The sequence below is a fragment of the Aythya fuligula genome, chromosome 5 (assembly GCF_009819795.1).
Source record: "Aythya fuligula isolate bAytFul2 chromosome 5, bAytFul2.pri, whole genome shotgun sequence".
Classification (NCBI taxonomy): Eukaryota; Metazoa; Chordata; class Aves; order Anseriformes; family Anatidae; genus Aythya; species Aythya fuligula.
Window position 1 is genome coordinate 12,574,686 of NC_045563.1, and position 23,768 is coordinate 12,598,453.

At 43.2% G+C, this 23,768-nt stretch overlaps 1 protein-coding gene across 4 annotated transcripts in view; it reads right to left on the reverse strand.

Moving 5' to 3' along the window:
• EVL (Enah/Vasp-like) overlaps positions 1–23,768 on the reverse strand; it is a 140,861-nt gene that overhangs the window by 55,440 nt on the left and 61,653 nt on the right. For all 4 annotated transcript variants that reach the window (XM_032187988.1, XM_032187987.1, XM_032187989.1 and 1 more), the window contains exons 2-3: positions 11,949–12,117; positions 5,827–6,004 (exon numbers count right to left, since the gene is read on the reverse strand). In XM_032187988.1, coding sequence (XP_032043879.1) covers positions 5,827–6,004; positions 11,949–12,117 — 347 coding nt within the window. The remainder of the gene's footprint in view (positions 1–5,826; positions 6,005–11,948; positions 12,118–23,768) is intronic.

Here is a 23,768-nt window from a genome sequence, read left to right on the forward strand (position 1 = left end):
CACCTAGAAGTAAAATGTGCACAGAATAAACCATTTTAGTGTTTTATAATCTGCACCAACACACCTGGTAGTGTGGGAAAGCAGCTTGCAGTGCGTTACATGAAGTGGCTTGCATGGGGCACGGATCCCTTTACATCAGAAAAGTTTTGGAAGCAGCTGGCTGCAAATGGTCACTGTACTCTGTGGTGGGTCCCCTCCGTTACTGATGAGTTATTTTATGTAGTATGCAGGACTGTAATGAAGACGCAGCCTTTTGTCTTCCCACACTGTGTCCTCTGTGGTGCTGGGAAGTCTTGGGGCGATATTATCAAATAAACCAGCCACTGCGCTGTAGAAGACTAACACAGCTAAAGGACTAGTTGGAAAAATGCTAATGAAAAATGAGCTGAATATAACATTACAAAATGATATCCAATAAATTACAGTCTTTCATCTGAAATCTGGTGCACCAAAATCTTCACACGCATCCCATGCTCACAGAAACACTACAAATACTTCAGGCAGCTAGCCAGGGGAGAGGAATTCTGCTATATGCTGCCAGTTTATCGCTGTTTGATGAATCAATGCTTTCTTCTGTTTCTACCCTTATTTTGGAGGGTTTAAAGTGCTTTACAAGCAACTTCCTTCCAGCAATATGGAAATAGTCACGTCTGGACTAGGGAAAGAGTGGAACAACTGAAGGAATTGAAAAAGATCTCAAACACCAAAAAACTTCATCAAGTCCAACTTATGGAAAAGGGAGTGGAGAAATTGCAAATAATCTGTAATGGTGAAAAAGAGAAGTCAGCAGATCTACTAATCAGAAGAAAAGGAGTGGGAAAGACTCCCCCTGACTGCCAAAATGCTCTTCCTGCAGAGGTCAAGTCAGGTCCGTGAGTACCAATGATTTTCTTATATAGCATGTCAATATCTCCCCAGGATAGATATTGAAAGAAAATTAAAAAAAAAAAAATCCACAATATATAATACTCATTACACAATTTACCCGTAGGTTGCATATCTCAAGACTGCCTGTTCTTCTCCAAGAGGTACCTAGTCTTTCAACCACAGAAGCTCAAGACACTTGCTGATACCCTCACCTCATGCCCTGCTCCAATAACCGTGCTGTGCTGTCACCTGTCATTGCATTTGTTAAATCTAAGAGGATGTAAGCCCCAAAGAACATGAACCCTGTCTGCTTAGCAGACATCAAACAGCCTGCAAGCATGATCCATGTAAAATGCAGGGCAAGAAGGGATGCTGCTCAGTCCCCAGTGAAATCCAGCTGCCAGTGACAAGGCAGGACAGGGACACTGCTTGCATCGAGTAATTCACACCAGTAAACAGGGCTGGCTTCACAAAGGGGACTCCCATGAAAAAAACAAACAAACAAACAAAAAAAAACAACAACTAATCAAACCAACAATTTAACAAGAAGCCATTTGTCACACTAATGGCCTTGCTAAATGACACCATTAAACAACCATAAGCAAGAGATTGGTAATGAGCAAGTCAATGTTATCATTTGCTCTTATTTCGCAGGTTGGCACAGAACCAGCTCTGCATTTTTATTGTAAAGGAGGACAGACTAAAGGGATATATAAGGAAATCAAAGTAATTAGGCATATAAACAAGCTGGCAGGTAAACAATTGTGATTCAGTGAGTCAACCTCTCAAGGAAGGATGGGACACTTTCATTATTACTTTTCTTTCATATTTTATATCATTTTAGATTACTCCCAACACAATAATTAGCATCCTTACAAAGCACAAGACTGAGATGAATACTGCATTCAGTTCCAGAACTGTAAGGACTTTCTTTACCCCATCCTGAGGATGCAGCTCCCATCACATCACTAGGAATTTGGACACGTGGGGGACGGCCAACGTCAGCGAGTTCAGCCGCTGCAGAAATAAGCCTTGGCAGCAAGTTCTGGCTATGGCTTTCCTCCCAACTTTCCCAAAAGTGGGCCATCATACTCCTGGGAGGAATCCCTCCCCTGGGATGATCTCGACACGCAACCCAGATTAACACAGGCTTGTGAGTCAGCAACTGGATTTAGGATCTGATTCAGCCCACTTAACCTTAAGCACTTAATGAAGCGCTTGGCTTAACATTCGCTAGTGCTTCATGCGACCGGCGCAGAGAGATGGGTGATGGTGGTGTACGAGGCTCTCTCGTGAAGAAGTGGGACAGCACAGCGATTCTCAGCACGAGTTCAGAACCGTGTCTTCATTTCAAGTGACTCATTCATGCCAAAGTCAGCACTGCCTAGAAATTAGTTCCAATTCCCCCAGACATGAACTGCTACCATTTTAAGACTCTCTAATTCAGCGTAATGTGCTGCTCAGAAAACCCACACCATTGCTTTCTGAACAGGACTTAGTTATTTTCGCAAATGTCTATCTAGTTACAGTACCCTGACTCCACATCTGCTGAAGACATGCCCCAGATTTCTGCTGTAGTCTGCCATGATTCATTTCTGTCTGACAAGTGGGCAGTAAATTGAAGGGAGATGGAAGACAGAACCTGTGCCCCGCTATAAGATAGCAGTGCCTAAACGCAGCAATGTCTCAGTGAGGTTATATGGAACAAATAAACAATAGCACGTCCCAAGTAGTGTATGTAGCAAATCCCAAACTGTAGAGCTAGCAGATAGCTATGATGGGCTGTTTTCAGGATGAATGTGCCATGAGCGAACACCTCTGTTTAACTCTGTGGTTTCAGTTGAGGGATTAATGAGTGTGAACAGTTCTGTGTGTACAAATACACTCTTCAAACCTGGAATCTGTCTCCACAAGAGACAGATTGTCTTGCACAAGAGCAAAACCCTAACACATGGATGCATGGATATAATAAATGCTTTCATTTTTCTAATGAGTTTTGCGTATGAAAATCAAACCCCAGTGCAGCATGCAGGCAGCAGAATGGATGGCAGGGGCTGTGCCTGACAAGGTGTATGGATACATGTGCCTGTGTGAATTCATGCCCACAAATACGAGCAATATGCAATATGAGCCTGGAAGAGCAGATCTGAAAATACATCTCATACCTCAGATCCATTACACACTTTTGCTGTCAATTCTCACGCTCAGACTATTGCAACAGCTGGGAAAATTATGATAATAGAAAAGTCCTAAGGGAGAACAGGTATCTGTTGAACACCAGCATCACACAGTGGTGCGGGGAACACAAAGGTGGGGGGATGCAGGCTGCCCTGTCTGCGGTTGTGCATCGACTGATTGCCTTCCCAGAGCTTGTGCTGTGCCTCTGCTGACTGCGCCCACGCCTCTAGTGCTGCCTGGGGAAAGCAGGGCGAGGGGAAGCAGCCCAGACAAACAGAGGCTGTGAATACAGCAGGGCAGAAGTGCAGTGTCAAGATATTTAATGCTGACAAAGTTAGCATTATATGCCACACAAGTGGGTACAAAAGCTTGAATTTTGGCTCTAAAGAGCGAAGTAGTGAGAAAAAAGAAGCTTTGAATCAAAATACTTTCCTTTTTGAATCAATAAAATTCTGAATTTTTATTTTGTTTCCTTTTTTTTTTTTTTTTTTTAAATAAATGTAATTCCTGATAGTTACTTCTGAGAAGTTATTGTTGAGAACAACCAAGAAAAAGAGTCTGTTTCAGCAAACTTTAGGTACATTAGGACATTAGGTACAACTACCACTGCCAAACTGTTTCAGTATAATCTAATGGCAATTTCATAGTTTTAAAGGGAAACATGCAAAAATATATTTTGGAATTCAAAAAAAAAAAAAAAAGTTGATAAAGAATGAATATTTGGGGACTTTGTTTCATAGAATCAGAGTTTAAAATAATGCTGAAACTTCCTTTAAATTGAAATTCCTGTTTTAGACAACCTTAGCTGTATCTAATGAGACAGCTGACAATCTTTGAAACCTTAAATGTTTTGTGTAAAAGAGAAAAGCATTGCTGAAAACTGATTGTTTACCAAAGCTTTTTTTTTTTTTCCTTTTTTTCTTTCCTTTCTATTTTTTTTTTTTTTTAAGAAAGCAGGAAATTTTGGCATCTGTGTGACCCAATTCATGTCTGTATATAAGACAAGTACAAACTTTAAATGGAAGGTCTTCAGCACAGTCTGAACCTTGTGTATGTAAAGCATTGAAAACACTATGGTATACTAACTATCTGACACTATTTTATTCTAATTAATAAAATAATGGAAACAAATCCAAATAATTATTTACTCTATATTAATAAACTTAACAGAAATCTAATAGGGCTTTTAGTATCCAAATATTCTTTCATAAAATACCTGTTGTACTTTGTTAGGAATAGCTTACAACTGAAATTTCTAGACAAGTCCACTTTAAGATAGTTCCTTTCACTTTAGCATAACGGCAATAAATTCTCATCTTGAAACTCACGCTTCCTCAGTGAGCCTCTCTGGACCAACCTCAAAATCCTGAAGAAAACCCACCCCACTGAGGGGAAAAGACAGGTGAAAAAATAAATGAACATAAGAGCTTTTGCAGAAAGCCTCTCAACATAGACATTAAGCCAATCACAACCTCAAGATCAGAAGCAAAGCATCAGAATTTTGGAGTTTCACCTGGTGATCTAACAGGGCTGACCTTTCACAGCCAAAGAGCTCTGCACTACTCAGGTACACACAAGCTTAGGACTGGGGAGTGTTGGCCAGATTTCCTCCTGAAGTTCTCCTGCTGTGGCACAACTAGAGTTGAAGAAGGCCAACTGAAAAAGGCCAAATTCCGTTCTCTACTTCTGAAAACAGAATTTGCTCTTTGATGACTTTAGCATTTGTCAGCTTAATAGCATGAATGGATATATCAAAAGAAGAAATATGAATCCTTAGAAGTATACTAACTAGTAAGATGTATCTGTGCATTAAGTGTTTTCAGGAGACTGAAATAAACATTTTAAGGATATTTGTGCGCTTGGAAACTGGTATAATGTGGACAGCTACTGCTCTGCTTTCCCCAGAGGGCTGCTGCCTCATGCCATCGAACACTGCTGCAAAAAATGGACCGCAGCAAGTGACATTAACCTTGTATCGCTGTGTTTTCAAAACAAAAACAGGGCTGTGGTAGGAAAAAGAGCACCACATGAAGACTGCTTTTTGGTCACAGTCCATGAACTTCAAAGAGGTCCTAGGTGTGTTAGTGAGGGCAGTACTTAATCTCAGCATTGCATACCAGAATAGGATTTCCATTGAGAAAAGGGGACTTGAGTCTGGGCCTTTGCAAGTTGTTGCAATGGCAATTTAACACGATAGTATACTTCACCACAAACCTCAACTACGGTCAGTACAATAGTTATGAGTAACACCAGTCAATGTCCAGAGCATAAGCCTTTACATTTTACCTTACCAAATAACCAAGACACCGGATGCTCAAAGCTTACCCACAAGCACAGTCAGCTGCAGCCAAGACGTGACATACTGGAAATATGAGCTCCGTATTCTACCTCAGAAGTTCTTAAAAAAGGTTGCTAATTTTACCCTAGCTTCTATTTATTTAACACTTTATTCTTCCATGTTACAGATAACAGAATTTATAGATAGATCCACAGAAATCAGTGGGGCTACCTGCATGCTGAGGCATTTCCAAATAGCCATTGATTTCCTACTGTGAGTTAAGGTACCATGAAAAATTGGGAGGAAAAAGAATAAAACCTGAAAATATGTACAATTCATACCATATCTAATGCTGAGCTAAAGGGGGTCTGCCAGAAACCAACCTTTTCTTAGGATAATGTTTTTTATCACAACATACCATCCAACACAACTGCATTGTGATTGATAAGAATTGTCATAAAAATGTCACAGATTAATAAAGAGCCTGGTGGCTGCTAACTTACCTCCATCCTGTGAATTCATGATATTCAGAGCAAACAGCATTGCATTGGAGAATGTGGTAGCCTCTTCTTTGCTTGCAAAATTCAAGCCATAGACTTGCCGTGCATCGCGCCATTGATGAAAGGTAGGTGTTGCTTGATTGTACTTCAGTCCCTTCACAATTGAGTAATTAATCACTACCTGTGATATGAAAGAGAAGGGTGAAAATTAAAGAGTTCTGTTCTCAGTGAGGAAAAGGAAAAGCCTTCGGTAAAGGCTAATTAAATTGGTAGTGGCATTCTTATGGCAGCTGCTCCATGGCAGTGTGGTAAGGCAGCATGCACTTGGATGACAGAAGACCTGCATGTGTGGGTGAGATTTGTAACAGTTCAAACCAGCCTCAGGGACTTGCAAGCTAGTTCTGCAAAATCTATTACCTGCTCGTGTTTTCTACAGCACCTGCCCAGGATACAGCTGCATGTATATTGCAGACAGATGTCAAGAGTCAGTGCCAGCAGCTGTTGCCATCTTTTGGGGGATAATCATCGGGACTTGTCAGGAAAGGGGACAGATTGGTACTGGCCCTCCACTACAGCAGATAAATGTTTGTCTCACTGCACAGGCTCTGGTTTTCCCCTCCTCCCCTGTGCCTGATCACTACCAGCTTCTTACGTTGAGAGACTTTTCTGTCTAGAATCAGACATGCCGTGGAAAACCCAACTAAACATTCCCTGTCTCAGCTCCTCCCTTGCTCTACATGCTATAATTTCCAGAGAAGAGGTGGCTTCAGCAGAAGGGTGTTTCTGTATGATTTAATCAGCTAGATAAAATGCCTTGTTTACCATGGGCAGGGCACACAGAGATGCAGTGCTGCCTGGCACCTTCCCAGCCTAGGTTTATAACACAGGCTCCCGAGAGCTGGTCCCCTGAAAATGGGAACTGCACACCTCACGTGCTGTGCAGGAAGCCAATTGCCCCAGCCAGGACAGTGTGGAAAAGCTCGTCCCTCCAACCACAGCAGAGTCATGAACTCACTGCTGTTGCCAATGGCTTAAACAACTATTTTCTCTTAAAACATGGTGACACTAACCCCATCCTACTGCTGAGCCGTGATGGGAGAGCCTGAGGTTGCAAGGGTTCTCCGGAGCACCAGGTAGACTCATGTCTGAATAACTAACCCAACAGTTCTAACATGTACCAACTTGTAAACTTTCTAACAACTTCTGAACAGCTTAACCAAGGGAATGCCCAGCCAGTACGTTTGAAGAAATTTATAGAAAGATTGTCCAGCTTCTTCCAGGCTCTGCAAAGTCAGATTTTCTCACCTACTAAAAGGATCTTCTGTTTCAAAGACAACACTACTGAAGTCCAAAGAGCACTAGAAGGTGTAGTGCTGTTGTATAAAGAAAGACAGAAATTGTAAACACCTATGCCAAAAGTCATTTAAGAGAATTCAGGTAAACTTTTCAAAATTTGTTTTCCCAGAACATCTACTCCAGGAATTCAGCACCCTCTTTATTCTGCGGGTTTGATCACTTCAGTTGAATAAAGACAGAATTTGAACATTGACCTTCATAAATCATCAGGATGCTTAGATGAACCATGTAAAACCGTGTCTTCAAACTCAAAATGGAGACTGAACTGGGGAGTGAAATATAAACCAGCGTGAATTTCATTTTACCTTCTTTGATTAATGTTCCTATAGAACAGGAAAAAGAGGATAGATTCTCCTGCCATTGTTAAAAATGAGTGCACAGAGGTCAACCTTTACAGATGGTGTTGAGACTCCTCAAGGCACACAATGGCAAGTGTGTGCCTTGGAGCTGTAATTAAAATAAAGAAGGTCCCACTGCTCGGTGCACAGGGGGTTTTGTACAGGTATTTCTAAGAGAACTTTACTCTAAAGCTCAATATGTTGGTAAATTAGTATCTGCCATGCTAAGCAGGTCAGTAGTTCATCTTGCCTAGTCTTCACCTTCAATTTCAGTCTATCATAGCTGAATTGGGGAAACTTATTGGAAATCTTGCAGAAAGAAGTAATAGATTTGTCAATAACAAATAGTTCTTCCTGTAACTCTTCACTCAGAGTTTGTCTTAAAAGATGAAACATGGCACACTATATGGCTTTTTTTTTTTTTCTTTTCAAATCCATTTTAATACTTTCTATCCTGAAACAAAATAGTCTTGTTACTGATAAAACTATCTGCATTGTTTTGAATTTTATTTAATTCTGGATTTCAGTTATACTGTATGGCAAGGAGTTTCACAGACCAATTGTTCATAATATTAATACAAAGATGCCTTTCAATATTCCATCACTTTAATGTTAAAAAAAATGTTTGCCTCACTTCTGTCTGGTACTCTCCCTCATAACTTTGCTTCAGTTTCAAGTGTAAACTCTCTGTGGCAGGCATGGATATATAAAGAAACTCAAAATTGAGAAGTCTTCTTTTTGACTGTAGTCTGTAGGCTACCAAATTATCAGCAGCAGTGATGGTGATGTTTGACAGGATTCACAGTAATAGGGGGTCTTGATGGGTGTTGGTTGTGTGACCACAGCCACAGGGTCAGAGGTCCTGCACAAGTCTTACACCCCATACTCTTGTTTATCAAATCAGAAAAAGGCATTTGCTCGTTTCTCCAGAGCATGAAATGCTCCACAAGTTTATTATCAGCTTGGGTTGCTGCTGTGCTCCCAGCACAAACTCCTCCCATGGGCAGCAGTCGTGTGTTTGCTAAAACACAGGGATCGTGATGAAGCAGCTAAAAACTGCTACAGCTGAGGCCAGATTCTGTATTTCTGCAAGCAGGCCCAAACCTGACTGACATCAGTAAGTTACTGAGGTAATTAACTAGTTTTTGTTGTTGGTTTTTGTTTTTTTTTTTTTTTGTGGTTTAATTTATATCACAAGAATGCTGTCCCCATTTCAGATCTGGCTCAGGCCCAAGTTTAAGAAGTCCCACCTTCCCCAAGGCCCTGTTTTTACATTCACGTCTTAGCCACATCAATACACAAAGCCCTCAGGAGACATGATTCACGTTTGTCTTACACCCTTCTCCCCACCTATGTGTTCAGCACATGTGCTTCGGCAATGAGATCATGCTGAGCTGAAATCACTTGATGTAAAATCACCCCTTCAAACTCTCAGCTGATCATGACCGTGCACTGGGAAGCTCCTGCTTGTCCACTAGACAATGGAGATGGACCAGCTGTATGTTCTTACCTTGCTGAAAGCCTTGCACGGTGACTGAAGCTAACACACTTCACCTTTGTAAGAGGCTAGGTTACAATTACAGCTGGCAAGCTGCAAGTTGCAGCAAATTGTTTGCTTGTGACTCTCTTGGGCTACATGCTAAAAGAAAACGAAGGTTGCACAGAGACATTAAAGCTCGTGATGTCAAGTGATTGCAATACAGACCTGGCCGCAGCTTCAAAACAAACAGTGCTGGCCTCTGCGGCTACTCCAAAGCTTCAAAAAGCTACTTCTGTTTTTCTGAAGATTACTGCTCATGCCAGTGTGAGCCTATGCAAATGTGCCCATCTGAGCAGAAAGGGGAATTCGTTGACTGCCGGTCTGCAGCTAAGTGCTGCTGCGTGCAAGCACACGGCGAGCACGTCATCCCAACACACAAGAGGAATGAGTGGTCTGATGACCACTTCCCGATGGTGAGAATGATGCTGATGCTCTGCCATTCTAAAAAACATCTCTCTCTGTGGTCACCTTTTTAGACACCACCAGCCAGAAAGCAAAATATACACAGACAAAGTAAACAGAATGGGAAGAGAGCATCAAAAACTCTAACATGTGCCCCAGAAAAAGGCTAGGAAACTGAAAAGAAACTTTAAAAAAATAACAAAAGCAGTCTACAGGAGATGCATGAAAAAAAAGGGGGGGAGGGGATGAAAATAAAAGAGAAAGATTATTGAACTTGCAATACAAAACAACAAAAATTAAAAGGGAAACATTAAAGACAGGCACGGGTGAAATCATGAAGATTACTCTAGTCTGTGCCTTGCCAAACAGTATGCAATAAAACTTAAAATTGTTCCTACATAGTATTATTGCGTTACATATTTTAAACTAGTTTCTCAACTCCTGGAAATTTGTGTAGCTTCATTAGCCTCATTATATGCGAAATCACATATTAGCTGAAGATTGGTCCTTTTCAGAAAAATATGTCTTTCCTTGAAAAACAGCAGCTTGTAATAAAACCTCATTTTTAATGTGACTTAGCACAACCTGAGAGCAAGCATGAAATGGCTTGTACAGAGAATTATTTTAACTGAAATTCACTTTTGCTCTCATTAAATGCAAATACTTAGCAAGTCTAGCAAGCTTATGGCTCCATGTGAGACTCATATAAAATATATCAAATTCTCAATCTGAGCCTTTCAGAACATTTGCTGTCTTTATGATACCAGATTTCTGTAATAATGTTTAAGGTATTTTCTTTTAGCCAGTTTTAAGTGACTAAAGCAACCTGTACTTTTTTGTTTGCTTCAGGGAGCATTTTTTGTCTTCAAACTCTAGAAAAAAAATACATAACTGTTTCCTTCTGAATTGAGATGATTTTTAGATAGCATTCAACCTTTTCATAAGAAGGAACATTTGCAAGCAAATAGAGCATTACAGTTAATATAAAACATGTTTAAAATAGAGATCAAGATTTGAATTTTAAATATAACCTACACTATAAATTGTATATTCTGATTAAGACAGACCTCTGGTACACATACAAAGTCTTCCATACATATATATGTAGACATTATGACTTTTGCTTGGTCTGTACTGGCTATTCAGATGCATTTTAGATTGTCTCACATGAATACCATTTACATTCACTGGCTGGCTACACAAAATAACTAGCACGGTCTGTTCCAGAGCAGTACTGATTCTCACAAGTGACTAAGCAGCCACTGTATTTCATTCATTTTCAAAAATATCTTCTATTTTTAAAATGAAGCTCCATTACTATATTGCTTTTCTCTACTGAGAAGGATAAAAACAGAGGCAAAAGATGTTGCAGATGTTTCAAAAGTGTGCTGCAAGGAGCTAAAATATGTGCTAAATAAAAAAATAAAATAAAGAAAAAATCGTTATTTCATGTGCAGACTGCTCTGTTTAACATTCTGGCAGCTGGGTGGTGGTGGTGCCCTGCTCCTGCTCCCAGACCCAACTCTCCCTGCCACAGGAGCCCCTTGACCACTTTACACAGGTTGAGGTGCTCACCACATGTTCCCACAGGGCTCTGCCGCTCTCTAACCCGCCAGGAAACCACTTGCACACTTTTTTTCTGAGCCTCCCACAAGCGTGATGGCACAAGGTAAGCATGGGAGGAGGGCAGCCAGGGCAGACCGGGCTGCTGCCGCTGCACCATCCCCACAGTTACACACGGGGGAAGTCCCCAACTCTCAAACTTCTGCTCTGAAATGACAACCACAGGACTACAGGATAGCACCGCTACTCTACACAAGCATAATTTTGTTATTTTTGGGTATAGACATAAAGTTTCTTGCTTCTGATAGCATGCACAGCCTGGTGCACCCAAGAGCAAGGCGGTCACTGGGCTGGAGTGGCTGAGGAGGCTCTGATCCCACTTCTGCTTATCTAAATCCCATGTATCTCCCTTAATACCCAGGGAGGCCCTGTGGGCTTAGCCTGCCATAAATCAGGTCACAGGGTGCATCTAGGACTTCAAAATGTGATGAGGATGTTATGAGGAACTAATTGCTTATCACAGCAATGCAACAAGCATGCTTTATGAGACACCCATGCACAGCAGTGCAAGGTGATACTGCTTTTCTTTTGTATATCTAGTACTAAAAGTGAGCAAAAACAGGGGGCTGAGAACAACACCTGCAGAATGAAATAAAATTCATTTCACAAGCAAAAACATGGTGGAGGGGGGGAATATAACAAAATCTCTCACATTCACCAGAAGTTCATTTTGCAAATAAACAGTAATAGATCATGACACACTCTGTACCCTACGAAATTGTACAAAATCTGAATGTGTGGAGTAAATGAACTCACAGACATCTTGCAGGGAGCAGGAAATGTTGCTAGACTTCACCGACTACAGAACTGATGGTATCTAAAGAGACCGAAGGTTCATTTACAGGAAACTTAGTGTAGTTACTCACTTGTTGATCTTGCAGTTTAACTCCAACTACCCTGAAGGTGTTAGTAGCCGTGTTGTGGTATATGTTGATTCTGCTGAACCCCTGCTGTCCAGGTTTGATTGGCACCCATTTCTTACTGGTATCGTCATAGACCATAACTGAAGCCCGAGCTTGGCAAATACTCTGTTCACTGGAAAAAAAAAAAAAACACAACAAAATAAGAGAAAAAAAAAGTGAATTCATTGTCTACTACTGAAAACACCTCAAAGAAAACAACAGAAATTATCAGAACCACTTAAAACGTATGTTTTACAATAAATCTGCTAATCCTTTGAATATAATCTGCCTATTAAATTAAAGCTTGCGTGTATGTGTTTGCACTTAAAAAACTCCAGTATGCTGCTGAACTGATTATCTATTCTATATAGAAATATTATGCCCTGAGGAATAACTGGTAGCGCACACATTTTATGAAAACTGTCCAAGAGTATGAATGCTCTATTTATTTTATGTACCTATTGGCAAGCAAAGCCATTCACATTTGCATGAAAACTGACTAATATTTTACAGCTTCTTGACAAAATAAACATGACATGCAAAGCTGAGTTACACATTTAAAACTGGAAGCAAGCAGACCTTGAACCAAAAGCCACGTTAGGTAAACTGAAGAAATCAATTACGTTAATCCAGCTAACGCCTAATGCTCAGACCCAGTGACGCACTCAGACATCCCAGAATATGCAGTGCAAAACACACAGGTGCCTTCACCCTGACAGCAAAGAAAATGGGGACTCCACAGATTTCTTCATTGCAGGGTTAAAGCAGATAACCATTATTAACAGAGCATTAATATATGGGTGTTTTTGTTCTGTGGCCTCACAGAAATTCATCGTTTCTTTACCTCTTGCTTGTGCACTAGTGACATGTATATGAGATCAATACTAAAATGCACTTTTCACATGAAAGAAATACCACTGGCACATACTGCCGAGGAGACAACTCAATGCAGGCTGTAGTGCTTTACAGCCACCACTGGTGGCATTTTTGGAATGGCCGTCAGGATTTTAATTCCTGCTCTCTGAAAATCCCACCCATTTTTATGCCAGAGGAAATAAGAGTTCCTTACACAAAATAAAATTTGTGATCTTTGAACATAAGTTTTTTTCAACAACTGCATGTGAGGCCTAACTAAAACTCTTACAATTTACAACTGCGAATATTCTAAGTTTGTGGCCATCCTATTAACTTCAGAACTATATATATTGACGAAGACCTCCCCTCCTCAGTCCAAGGTGTATTAAACACTTTTCAGCTATGCAGTATCAAGTGGTAATCCACTTTGCACACAGATCCCTTTCCCCCCCTCCTGCATACAGTTCTTTGTCTTGATTTTCTCTCAGCAATGCCTCAGTTTCAGTCAGATGAACACAGGAGAAGCTCTCGGGTGGTACTGAACCATATTATTGCCCTGCCACCGCGCCAAGTGACACCACTTGTAAATGATACCAACTGTTGCAAACCCAACCCCATTCAACCCCATCACTGTCATCATTTTAATGAAAGGGAGCATGCTAAGTATTAAGGGGATCTGGGTAGATAACAGCAGCAATTTTCAATCTTTTCTGATCCGTGGCTCTCAAAAAGATTCCCAAGGCAGACGCATACCCCAGTGTGAATGAAAGCCCACTGACATTTGACTCGTCGCATTAGTCACTTCTGACAGCCTCCAAGCAGTTCACAGACCTCCTCCAGGTTGTGGGCAAGAGCCTGAAAACTCTTCACAAGGTTCACAGAGGGAGCAATGACGCTGGCAGACATCTCCAGAAAGACAGAGCTAAGAACATTCAGACCAAAGTGTACTTTTATTACATAAAAACATGGGAACAGCAGTGGTCTGTAACGTACTCAGATCCGCAAGACTAAAGCTGCAGGAATCCCAAAAATCTCTGTCCCAGGAGGGCCACTCTCAGCTGGCATAACACCAGATCTTTCTCCTCAACCCTTGCTGGTTGCTACAAGGCTGATCTAAAGTAAGCAAGAGCGTGCCACTGGTTTCATCAGAGCAAGTCTGGGACCTTACGGTACCTGCATGTGAACTATGGAGCCCACAATTGCCAAGGGCTCCTTGGCAGCTTTATCGCCATAAATTAATCAAATTATCCATACTTACAGAAAATGCACCTAAGCATACAGACATGAGGGCCTTACTGTGGCCATTATTTGTCACACCGTATTGATATCCCAACACATGCAGCAACTTTGCCTTCAGAGTTTGCTGCCATTAAGAACGGAAGCAAAAACACCCTCTAAACCCCATGATGGAAATACAGACCCCAGGAGAAATATTTAATGCATGACAACTAATTGTTACTGTAACATAAAGCAACACATCAAGCTCAATTCCTGCTCTCCCTGCAGTCAACGGACATTTTTCATCATTCATTTAATGGCAACAGGATTAAGCCAGTTATCTGGCCTCCAGTGAAATAACAGAAAGGTACATAAAACAAGTACAGCACAAGGGGAATCCTTTCCTGCAAAGCACTTCATCAATCTTTCAAAACCTAAAATGCCTCTGGGGACCCATTGCTAGCTTGCTGTCTCACCCTAAATGGAGGTGTAACTCTTTATGCCTGAGGTCTCATCTCCCCCACAAAAAAACACAGTTGTCTCACTGAGGCTTTAAGGGCTTCCCTGAAAACCATCCAGAAAACGTTCATTCCAACTCTTATAAAGGTCAGTGAGAAGCTTTCTATTGCACCCTGTGGACTGCATTATTTTAAACGTAAACCAAGCAAAATTGGTATCACAAGGCTCAAGCAAAAAAATCTGTTATTTCTGTGATACCATTGTCAGCTACACATAACAAGTAATAAACAGGGTTTTAGACATGCTGTTGTACATAGTCAAATTCCTTCTCTGTGAGAAGTGTCTGCCATGTATCAGCATTTATACACCAAGTCACGACTGTAGCTTTCAGAACTTGCCTGATTTTCCTAAGAATATACTCACGTTACCAAAAAATGGGTAAGTCTTGCAAATGATTCATCAAATTTCACATACCAGTCCAAATATTACAAATTCTTCTATTGACTTTTTATGTTACATCAACATGCAAGCAGACTCAGCCATCTGGGTTTCTGCCATAGGCAATTACGTGTGAAAAGGGTAAAAGCTGCATCGTGTAGCATGCTTGGACTGGCAATGCAGATTTGCGGTATCCTCCTTGCTTTATTAGATTGTCAGCAGCAGTCCCCAAATGAGTCACTTCCAGCTTTGAAGGACCATTCAAGGCACACAGACATTTGAGAGCAGTTAGGGGTAGCTCTAGGAGGCTGCACCCCAAGTCAGTATTGCAATGAAGGTGACTTTGTCCACAAATGTCTCTCCTCTTCCATCTGTGTAGAACTTGAAAAGGACAGCCCCCTTCTTCCTGCATTTTAGTAAATTCGTGATTAACAAGAAATCGTAGACAAAAAGAACCACAAAGGAGTATGGATAAGATAAGCCTTGGGGAAAATATCTGCATCTTTGTGAATTATCCTTAATGGAGCTTCTTGACATAACCTGGCTGACTTCAAGTAAAGAAACAGAAGAGAAACAACAAAATGACAGAAATGACTGGGGAAGTTGGGGGTGAGGGAGCCAAGTCTGGGAGAAAAGTCTTCACTTTGCCGAGGCCAGCAGGCTATCAAAATATAAAATCGAAACGTTCAGAACTCAATCAAAAAAGAACCACCATAAACAGTAAAATGGGAGCAAACCAAAACGGTTGACAGCAAGTCTTCAGCAGAGGCTCTGAAGGGTCTCCAGCACTTGTCTCTGATGTCCCAGACTGTGAAAAACATGAGAGTCCAAGCTGTGCTGCTGCTTCATTGACCATCTCTGCTTACAAGGCATCCTCTTGTGGATACAACTTGTGCAGAGTGGTCCTGAGCTGCTGTGCCCACCTCTGACCCATGATCTGGGGCGAGACCACCACTGCATGAGGTAGCCCCAGCACTACCCTGGAACTCTGGCAGCACCAGCCCACCCAGGGGTTACCTGTCCAGAGGGGTTTTAAACACCTTCTTCTAGAGCCATGGCAATACAGGACAACTTCTGGAGGATCACTGAATCATGCTCTTAAAAAAGTGTAATAAACTGATGGCAACTAACCAACTGCAGGGTTTAACACCCAATTCTGTGGGCTCTACTCCAGCATGCTGGCTGGACCAGAAGACTCCTACTATTCTTTATATTTATAGAAGAACCGTTTTCTTGGGGCAGAAATTCACTTGGCATAAGGTGTGAAAGCTCCCCTAATAGAAATCAAGCAATGGCACTTTGAACCTATTACCAACCCACCACGTTTCAAGCTGCTCAAGTTGTCTCTCTTTCAAGCAAGCTGTCTTCTGATATTCTTAGGAAATGCAAACAGCTACTTTTGCAATCATTTACCTTATTTTTAATTTCCGTTTCCCATCAAATCCCACCCACTCCATATCCTTTAAATAATTAATCATTTTAAATTATTTTGGACTGATCTAATCATCCTTATTGGTGCCAGAAATGGCTAATATTGCTTTGCCCAAGCCTTGTCCTACCTCACAAAACCTCAGCACACAAAACATGCGAGTGACTCACAAGCCCTTTAACACCTCTCACTTGTCCTCTGAGTCCGACTGCAGAAAGTTAGAGCCGTGTGGTTAAACCTAACACGCAAGAAACAGATGCTGATGCTGATTTAAGAAGCTGACAGAAATATCTCAATGTTAGCTTTAAAATAGCTAACTTAAATAAAAAATCCTCTACATGGAGACGTGCGGTCTGTGCGATAAGTATCTGTTAACCTCAGAATTAGCAAGCTACAAGTCAGGGTCCTGCTGCATTGAAAGTGTGCTGCAAACTCTGCTGGACTTATTTGATGAACAGACTTTAATTGATTTCACTGCAACAAATATAATGATGGTTTGGAAGCAGGGAAAGTGTTTCAGCAGGTATCTTTGTAGGAACGGGTGGGGATTTCTGTCTGGTGACTGGATTTAGGGAACAAAAAATACAGGAGACCCTCTCAACACCAGCCTGCCAGGTCACTCGGGCTTATATACACCATTACCTGAGGTCTGAGCTCACTGCAGCTAAAGCCTGCTGTAGTGCAGTGGCTCTTCAGCCCCCCCACCAGAGATTCACTGCTGGCTCTGCCTGTGACCCCATCTCTCATTGGGACCCCCATTTCTCCAACACCACGTCAGTCATGTTTGTGAGTCCATTCGGGACCTCCTTTTCCAAGTTTACTTCCCTCAGCAACCAAACCCGAGGACACCCTAAGTCACCATCCTTCAGCCCACCTCTGTCCCGGAGCAATGAGGAACTCATTTACCTCCCCAGCAACACAGCAAAACTTCACAGTGAACCAGGAACACTTAGCCACTGATCACCCTAAAGGGCAGCACCAACCCAGAGGGACTTCACCTACAGAGAGGCGGTCTGGATCCATGGTGACATGCAGATGTCTGAATATTTTCTAGCAGGCATTTAGATAAATAGCAGTCCCGGTTCCATATATAACACAGTGTGGGTGATGGAGGGGCGGGCTGACAACCGCTTTTCTGAGTCTCATTTCTTGGGACCCCCTGAAAAACGAACCCAAAGGCCCAGCAGTCAGGAGCCCTCGGTTCACACTCCCTCCTGGCTGCCTGCCGGCGCAGAGACCTCCCTGGCAGTGCAGCCCTTGCCCTGACCAGCCCCAAGCAAAGTCCAGTTCCCACAGGAGCTGTGGGTTTTTGGTCTCCTGCTCAGCTTGCATGTGGAAGACTTGCCTTTGGTGCCGTGGCTGCATCAGCAGAGGGAGATAAGCTGTTTGCTCTGAGCATCTGCAGCAGGTGCCTAGCCGTCACCTTTCTCCACTGTTAAACTCCGACATCTAAATAGTTTAGTATTAAATAATTACAAGAAAATCGAGCATGTACAAAGCCTCCTTCACAAGCAGCTCTCAAAAGGACACTAAATAGCGAGTCATGACATGCCTGGGAGATAAATACATATTTTAGAGAGCAGGAAATTGATATAATGGTACCTACAGCATTAACACGAACAAGTACACCAGCACTTGCTTCCAGAAGGAGTAGTATTTAAGAGCTACTCTTCCTTCTGCTAGCAATGAAGATATTTGCTTCAAATTCCCCCTTTCTCTACTGGCATACCCCATGGGAATTGCCATCTCTGGTAACCACTGCCGGCATCCACCGCAGACACTTCAGATGGAAACCAAGGCACAGCTTATGAGGCACTCAGATCTCATGCGAGGCCAGGACTTTGGGAGATGAGTTACAAGGGAATGTCCGTGCAATCCTGGCATGACCAGAGAAACTGGAACATCCTTCTGTCACCCCTCAGTGCTCTAGATCATGGGAGATGTAAGTAGAAAGAAAAATAAATAAATAACATGCAGAAAGATAACGCAGCGGAGGGGATGTTTCACATGGGCCTGTCATTGCACAACAGCTCGGTCCTGCAGCACCACCTGTGAAAGCTCATGCAGAGCTGTGACCTTTCAGTGTCCGCTGTGACACTTAAATAACAGATCTGCCGTCCGGGGGATCTGCTATTAGGGCTGGTGTCCTGGCTGCAGATTTGTTCTCCTGTAAACTGGCACATCTGCCTAGCTTACAGCGCTGAGATTTTGATGCTACGTGGTGGAGTTAATTTTAACCCCTCACTTTTCTGGTATGTTCTGCAAACTAAACCATAAGAAACAACGTGATTCTAAGGGGAACTCCAGTCATCACTATCTCAACAATTACCAAAAAAAAAAAAAAGAGTAGGCACTTTGTAGCGGAAGTGTAGTGATTCAGAAAAGTGGCATCACTGCGAGGCAGCCGGATGCCCAGAGCCACGTCCAGCAGGGCAGGGGCACTGCTGTCTCCTAATGGAGAAACCCCACTCCACCGCTCCCTTCACGCTTCAGTTCACACAACGTCTCTTTCTGCAGTGAAGTGGGGTTTGCTTTCTGATATCGCGTGCCACCTGGAAGATAAACTTTGGGAGTTCCTAAAAATAAATGTCAAGCCAGTGTTTAGAAGTCCTAAAAATAAGTATCAAGCAAATGCCGTGGGGAAACACAGTGAACCCAAGTAATCTATCAACACACACTCAGACAAAAACGGTAAAAAAGTAACTTTACTAGATCAGGTTGCTATTAATATAAACCACTTCCCTTCACCACTGAATTACAGAAATAAAAAGAAGAAGTAACTAATCTCATAAAATAAACATCATGCAAAACCCAAGACTAAACTGTCAAGTGAAAATCTGTGACTAAATCTCTCACTCACTGGCCAGCCGTACGCATACTTTGGTAGAACAATACTTTAAACAAAGGCTTTTAAGGATTGTAATCATAACTAGTCATCAGGAGAGGCAGACTCATGTGTGCGTACAGCAAATCAACATAAAGGTCTTTCATTAAAGTTGGCATTGCGTAGCTTTGGGTTCTCTTCAATCCCCACAGAAATGCAAATAAACCCGCGACAGCTCCTCTGGAGCTGGTGGTGTCAGATTGGGGATGAGCGTGGCTCGCTTCTCCCTCACTGCCAGGAGATGCATATTCATGTAGCATCACCATAAACCTTAATTATCATTTTACAAAAGTATAAATTAGCCTGTGAGGCCACAACCGGAATGCAGAGCTCCTGCACTATGACGCATATGCTTTCCTTTCCATCCAGTCCCATTAACCCCATTCATTGAGCTCACTGCCATCGAGAGCACTGATCCCAGGTACTTACGGGCTCGCCATTGAGGAAGATCTGGTCAGGTAATCCCGGAGGAACAGACACTCGAATCTGGCACGTGCCCTTACACCCAAACAGGGTATTTCACCTGATTACACGGCCGAACACAAATTTGGCAGGAAGACAACCCAGGAGCCTACATGAAGGCTTAAACCCAAAACAGGAAATGGAAGCGTTATCATGAGAGCAAAAGGGCAGGAAGTAACACTTACTTGCTTGGCAGGGGCGGGGAAGGGACTTTAAAGAAGAAATGTATTACTACTTTCAGCTGATTTACTGAACAAAAATGCAAACAATATAGAGTAAGATTAGATGCACCACCCTTTCCTCATTGGTGGCAGAGCTATTAAAAACATGTCATTGTTTTCTCAAGGTACAGGTTCATTCTCTGAGAAAAGAAAGAAAAGAAAAAAAGAAAAAGAAAAAGAAAAAGAAAAAGAAAAAGAAAAAGAAAAAGAAAAAGAAAAAGAAAAAGAAAAAGAAAAAGAAAAAGAAAAAGAAAAAGAAAAAGAAAAAGAAAAAAGGAGAAAAGAAAAAGAGTCAAAAATGGGACAAAATTTGCTCCACTGGATATGTAAGCACTGCGTGCCCTCCTCTCAGCAGTGGCTGGGAGAACTGTTTTGGACCTGCTAGTTGGGCTTTCCATCACCACAATCTCCATCACCACAGAGTGCCTGCAAGAAGCCCTTGGGAGGTTGCAGGCCTTCATCTCCATCCTGCCAGGAGCTGCCCACCAATGTTTTTGCCTCTGTCTGCAGCGAGACAGCCCTGCAGGTGCTTCCACCCCCCTGGCTATCTCTGCAGTCCCCAGTTTGCTTGTTCTGCAGCTCTGTTAACTGGGCAATGCCAGCTAGCTTGGTGAGACATCAACCAGCACAGGTTGAAACTGAAGGAATAGTAATTGAAAATACTGCAGCAAAAAGAAAAGTATTTTAGGTCCTGGGAAGTCTAGCTTGTACTTGAGCACCACCTCTCCTAGGGTAAACCTGCAGCGGTTTTGATGGGCTGCCTCTCCGAGGTGGCAGGTCTTTAAGGCAGATCCTTCTTCTTGGCTTCCTTTTCGTCCATATTCCTTGCTTTGGCAAACTGGTAAACACAGATACCCTGCAAACACTCTCTAGCCTTCCCAGCATGGCCTCGGGCTATGGGTGCCTTCTGGCCCAAGCAGATTAACAGCAGAGGGAGAACGAGTGCAAGGCAAAGGGCAGGGAGAGCTGGACGGGCCCTGCTGTGTGCGTGTTGCAGGTAGAAGAAGCTGGGGTTTTCTCCCCATTCCCACATGAATTTCTGCTTTTTGTCAGCGGGCTCACGCGCTCTCTTAACGTGTGTAAATACGTCAGCTGCTATCTGTGATTACACAAACACACAGAGTGCAAACACAAAAGGCAAACAACTGCAGAACACGAGCACTGGATACCCAGGGCTCCCACCTGCTCCTCCTTAGCCCAGGTCAACACAAGCAACTGGAGAGCACAAAGAAAAGAAGACAAAGGAGATATGGGTGAGCCAGAAGACATCAGAAGAGAAGTATTTCTTCAGCTAAGACAGAAGTTGGTTATTGCCATTCATAAGGGGATTAACACCGTCCTGTACCTCGGTATCACTTGTTAACCTACATTCTATGATTCTGTGATTGCTCAAGAAAATAATTCTCTCGTGGGGCTACTCGATGTGTTGGCAGCTCAGATCCCACAGAGCCACAGAGACCAGTCCCCAGGAGATGACAAATCCCTCACGTCCCGGCAGTGGTCTCAGAGGGCCACACATGGGTGAATAACCTGAGATCCCTGCCTAACACAGCAGGAGCAGAGGGATCTGGCAGATAGGCTGAACTGGGCAAGATCCCCCAGAACCATAAATGCTTCTGTGCAGTTCTGCCTGAACAGAGGAGCCGAGTGCTTTTATGTTCATTGCTTTCCCATTATAAAAGATTGCTTTCATTGTCCACCTGGAAGAGATGTGGAGAGACATCACCCAGCTAAAACACAGGTGAAAATGTGCTCAGTCTCACCATGGCTATTGCACTGCACGTTGAAAGGCAGCTTCACATCCCTCTGCAGTAAATCTCTGTATCACTGGGAGGGTGTTGGTTTTCAACTGAAGGGGGAAGGTTGCAACCCAAAAGGAAAAAGAGTTTTCACTAACATACAAGAAAAGAGTTTTCACTAACATACAAGAAGAGATTTTTACAGCTGTTTTTTTGCTAGTGGTAGTGATGTGTTTGTTTTTTTTTTTTTGTCTTTTCTCTGTCCTCTCCTCTCCTCTCCCCTTTCCTCTCCTCTCTTTTTCTGGTTAACAAAACATTTTATTATCACTTTCACTGAGATTTCAATTTGGCTGCCATATTTACCTGATACTTTGCCTTTCTCCTTTGAGATCTGTCTGGTTTCTGAGCACTTCTGTCCCATTCAGAAACTCCTGCTTTTCATCAATTTAAAACTTGGCTTCACTTGGAGTCAATTGGCACTTCTTCTGTACAGCTCATACATTGCTCAGACTATTACTGCTGAGTTTGTGTAAACAGCACTTTACTGCCTGAATTAGAAAAGAATGACAGGAGCCTCGTGAGGTCCAACAAGGAGAAGCCCAGCGCCCTGCACCTGGGCAGGAACAACCCCAGGCACCAGGACGTGCTGGGCCACCCAGCTGGAGAGCAGCTCTGCAAAGAGGACCCAGGGGTCCTGGCTGGCACCAAGATGAACGTGAGTCAGCAACGTGCCCTTGCTGCTAAGCAGGCTGATGGGATTCTTGGCTGCACGAGGCAAGGTACTGCTGGCAGGTTAAGAGGAACCTGGGCGTACTGGACAGAGCCCAATGGAGGGCAGCCAAGGTGCTGGAGGGACTGGAGCACCTCTCCTGTGAGGGGAGGCTGAGGGGGCTGGGGGTGGTCGGGCTGGAGAAGAGAAGGCTGGGGGGGCATCTTGTCCACGTCTGTAAATACACTGGGAGGGTGCAAAGAGGACAGAGCCAGGCTCTTCGGTGAAGGAACTGAGGCTGTGGGCTCAAACTGGAACACATCTAAACACCAGGAAGCACTTCTTTACTGTGAGGGTGATGGAGCACTGGTACAGGTTGCCTGAGTACGTTGTGGAGCCTCCTCCTTAGAGATCTCCAAAAGCCACCCAGACGTGGTCCTGTGCAGCCTGCTCTGGGTGGCTCTGCTGGAGCAGGGGTTGGGCCAGGTGCCCTCCAGAGAGCCCTGCCAACCTCAGCCATGCCGTGGCTCTGTGATTCTGACACAACCTAAAAGATGCGTCTCCAAATAAATTATGGCCTCAAACTGCTAATTCAATTGTCCAGACTGGCCACATTGGCTCCATTCTACTAGGCAGATGGGTGCAGGATGATGGACCAAGGAAAGGTCTGAGCAGAATTTTTATTTCTCTTTAATGTGTTTGGGATAGATGCGGTCACTGATTTTTAGGGAAGAAGACAGCACTTAGTTGTCAGAATAGTTTTCCTGCTGAGCCAGGTGGAAATCGCATGCAATACAATAACATCAGCTAGCTCCTGACCTAGAATAATCCACTTTCAAAGATTCGGTTGTCCTGACCACAAGCATCATTGAGCACACCTGGAAATTCCCAGCCCTCCCCAGCTTCTGCCGGTGCCGAGCGTGCCCAAAGCACAGCCAGGAGCAGGGCACTGTGGACAGCTCCAAAGTCACGCCAGGAAACAATGACAGCGAGCAGGACAAAGCCCAGCTCTGCCCCTCAGTGCCCTGTCATAAGGCAAATGAATTGCACTAAGCACTACAGCATGCATTCCAGCAGAAGTGCCTCTAATCACCCGTCTGCATTGCTAAAATGCCTCGGACTAGAAAGAGTGCTTAGAAGGAAACGGCGCTCGGGGACGAATGGCAAATAGGACCCGGCAGCTGATTTCCATCCGGTCCTCACGAAGGACTGGATGCTGGATAAACAGATTATTTCAGTCATGTGTTGAGACCTGGGTGAGAAAAGCAGGATTCCTCAACGCAGAAGCAAGGCTTTAGCTGCAGCTATGTGAATATTCCCACAGGCTTTTGAGTGGCACGTCTGCTGGCTTTTGTATTCTGAGGATGGCT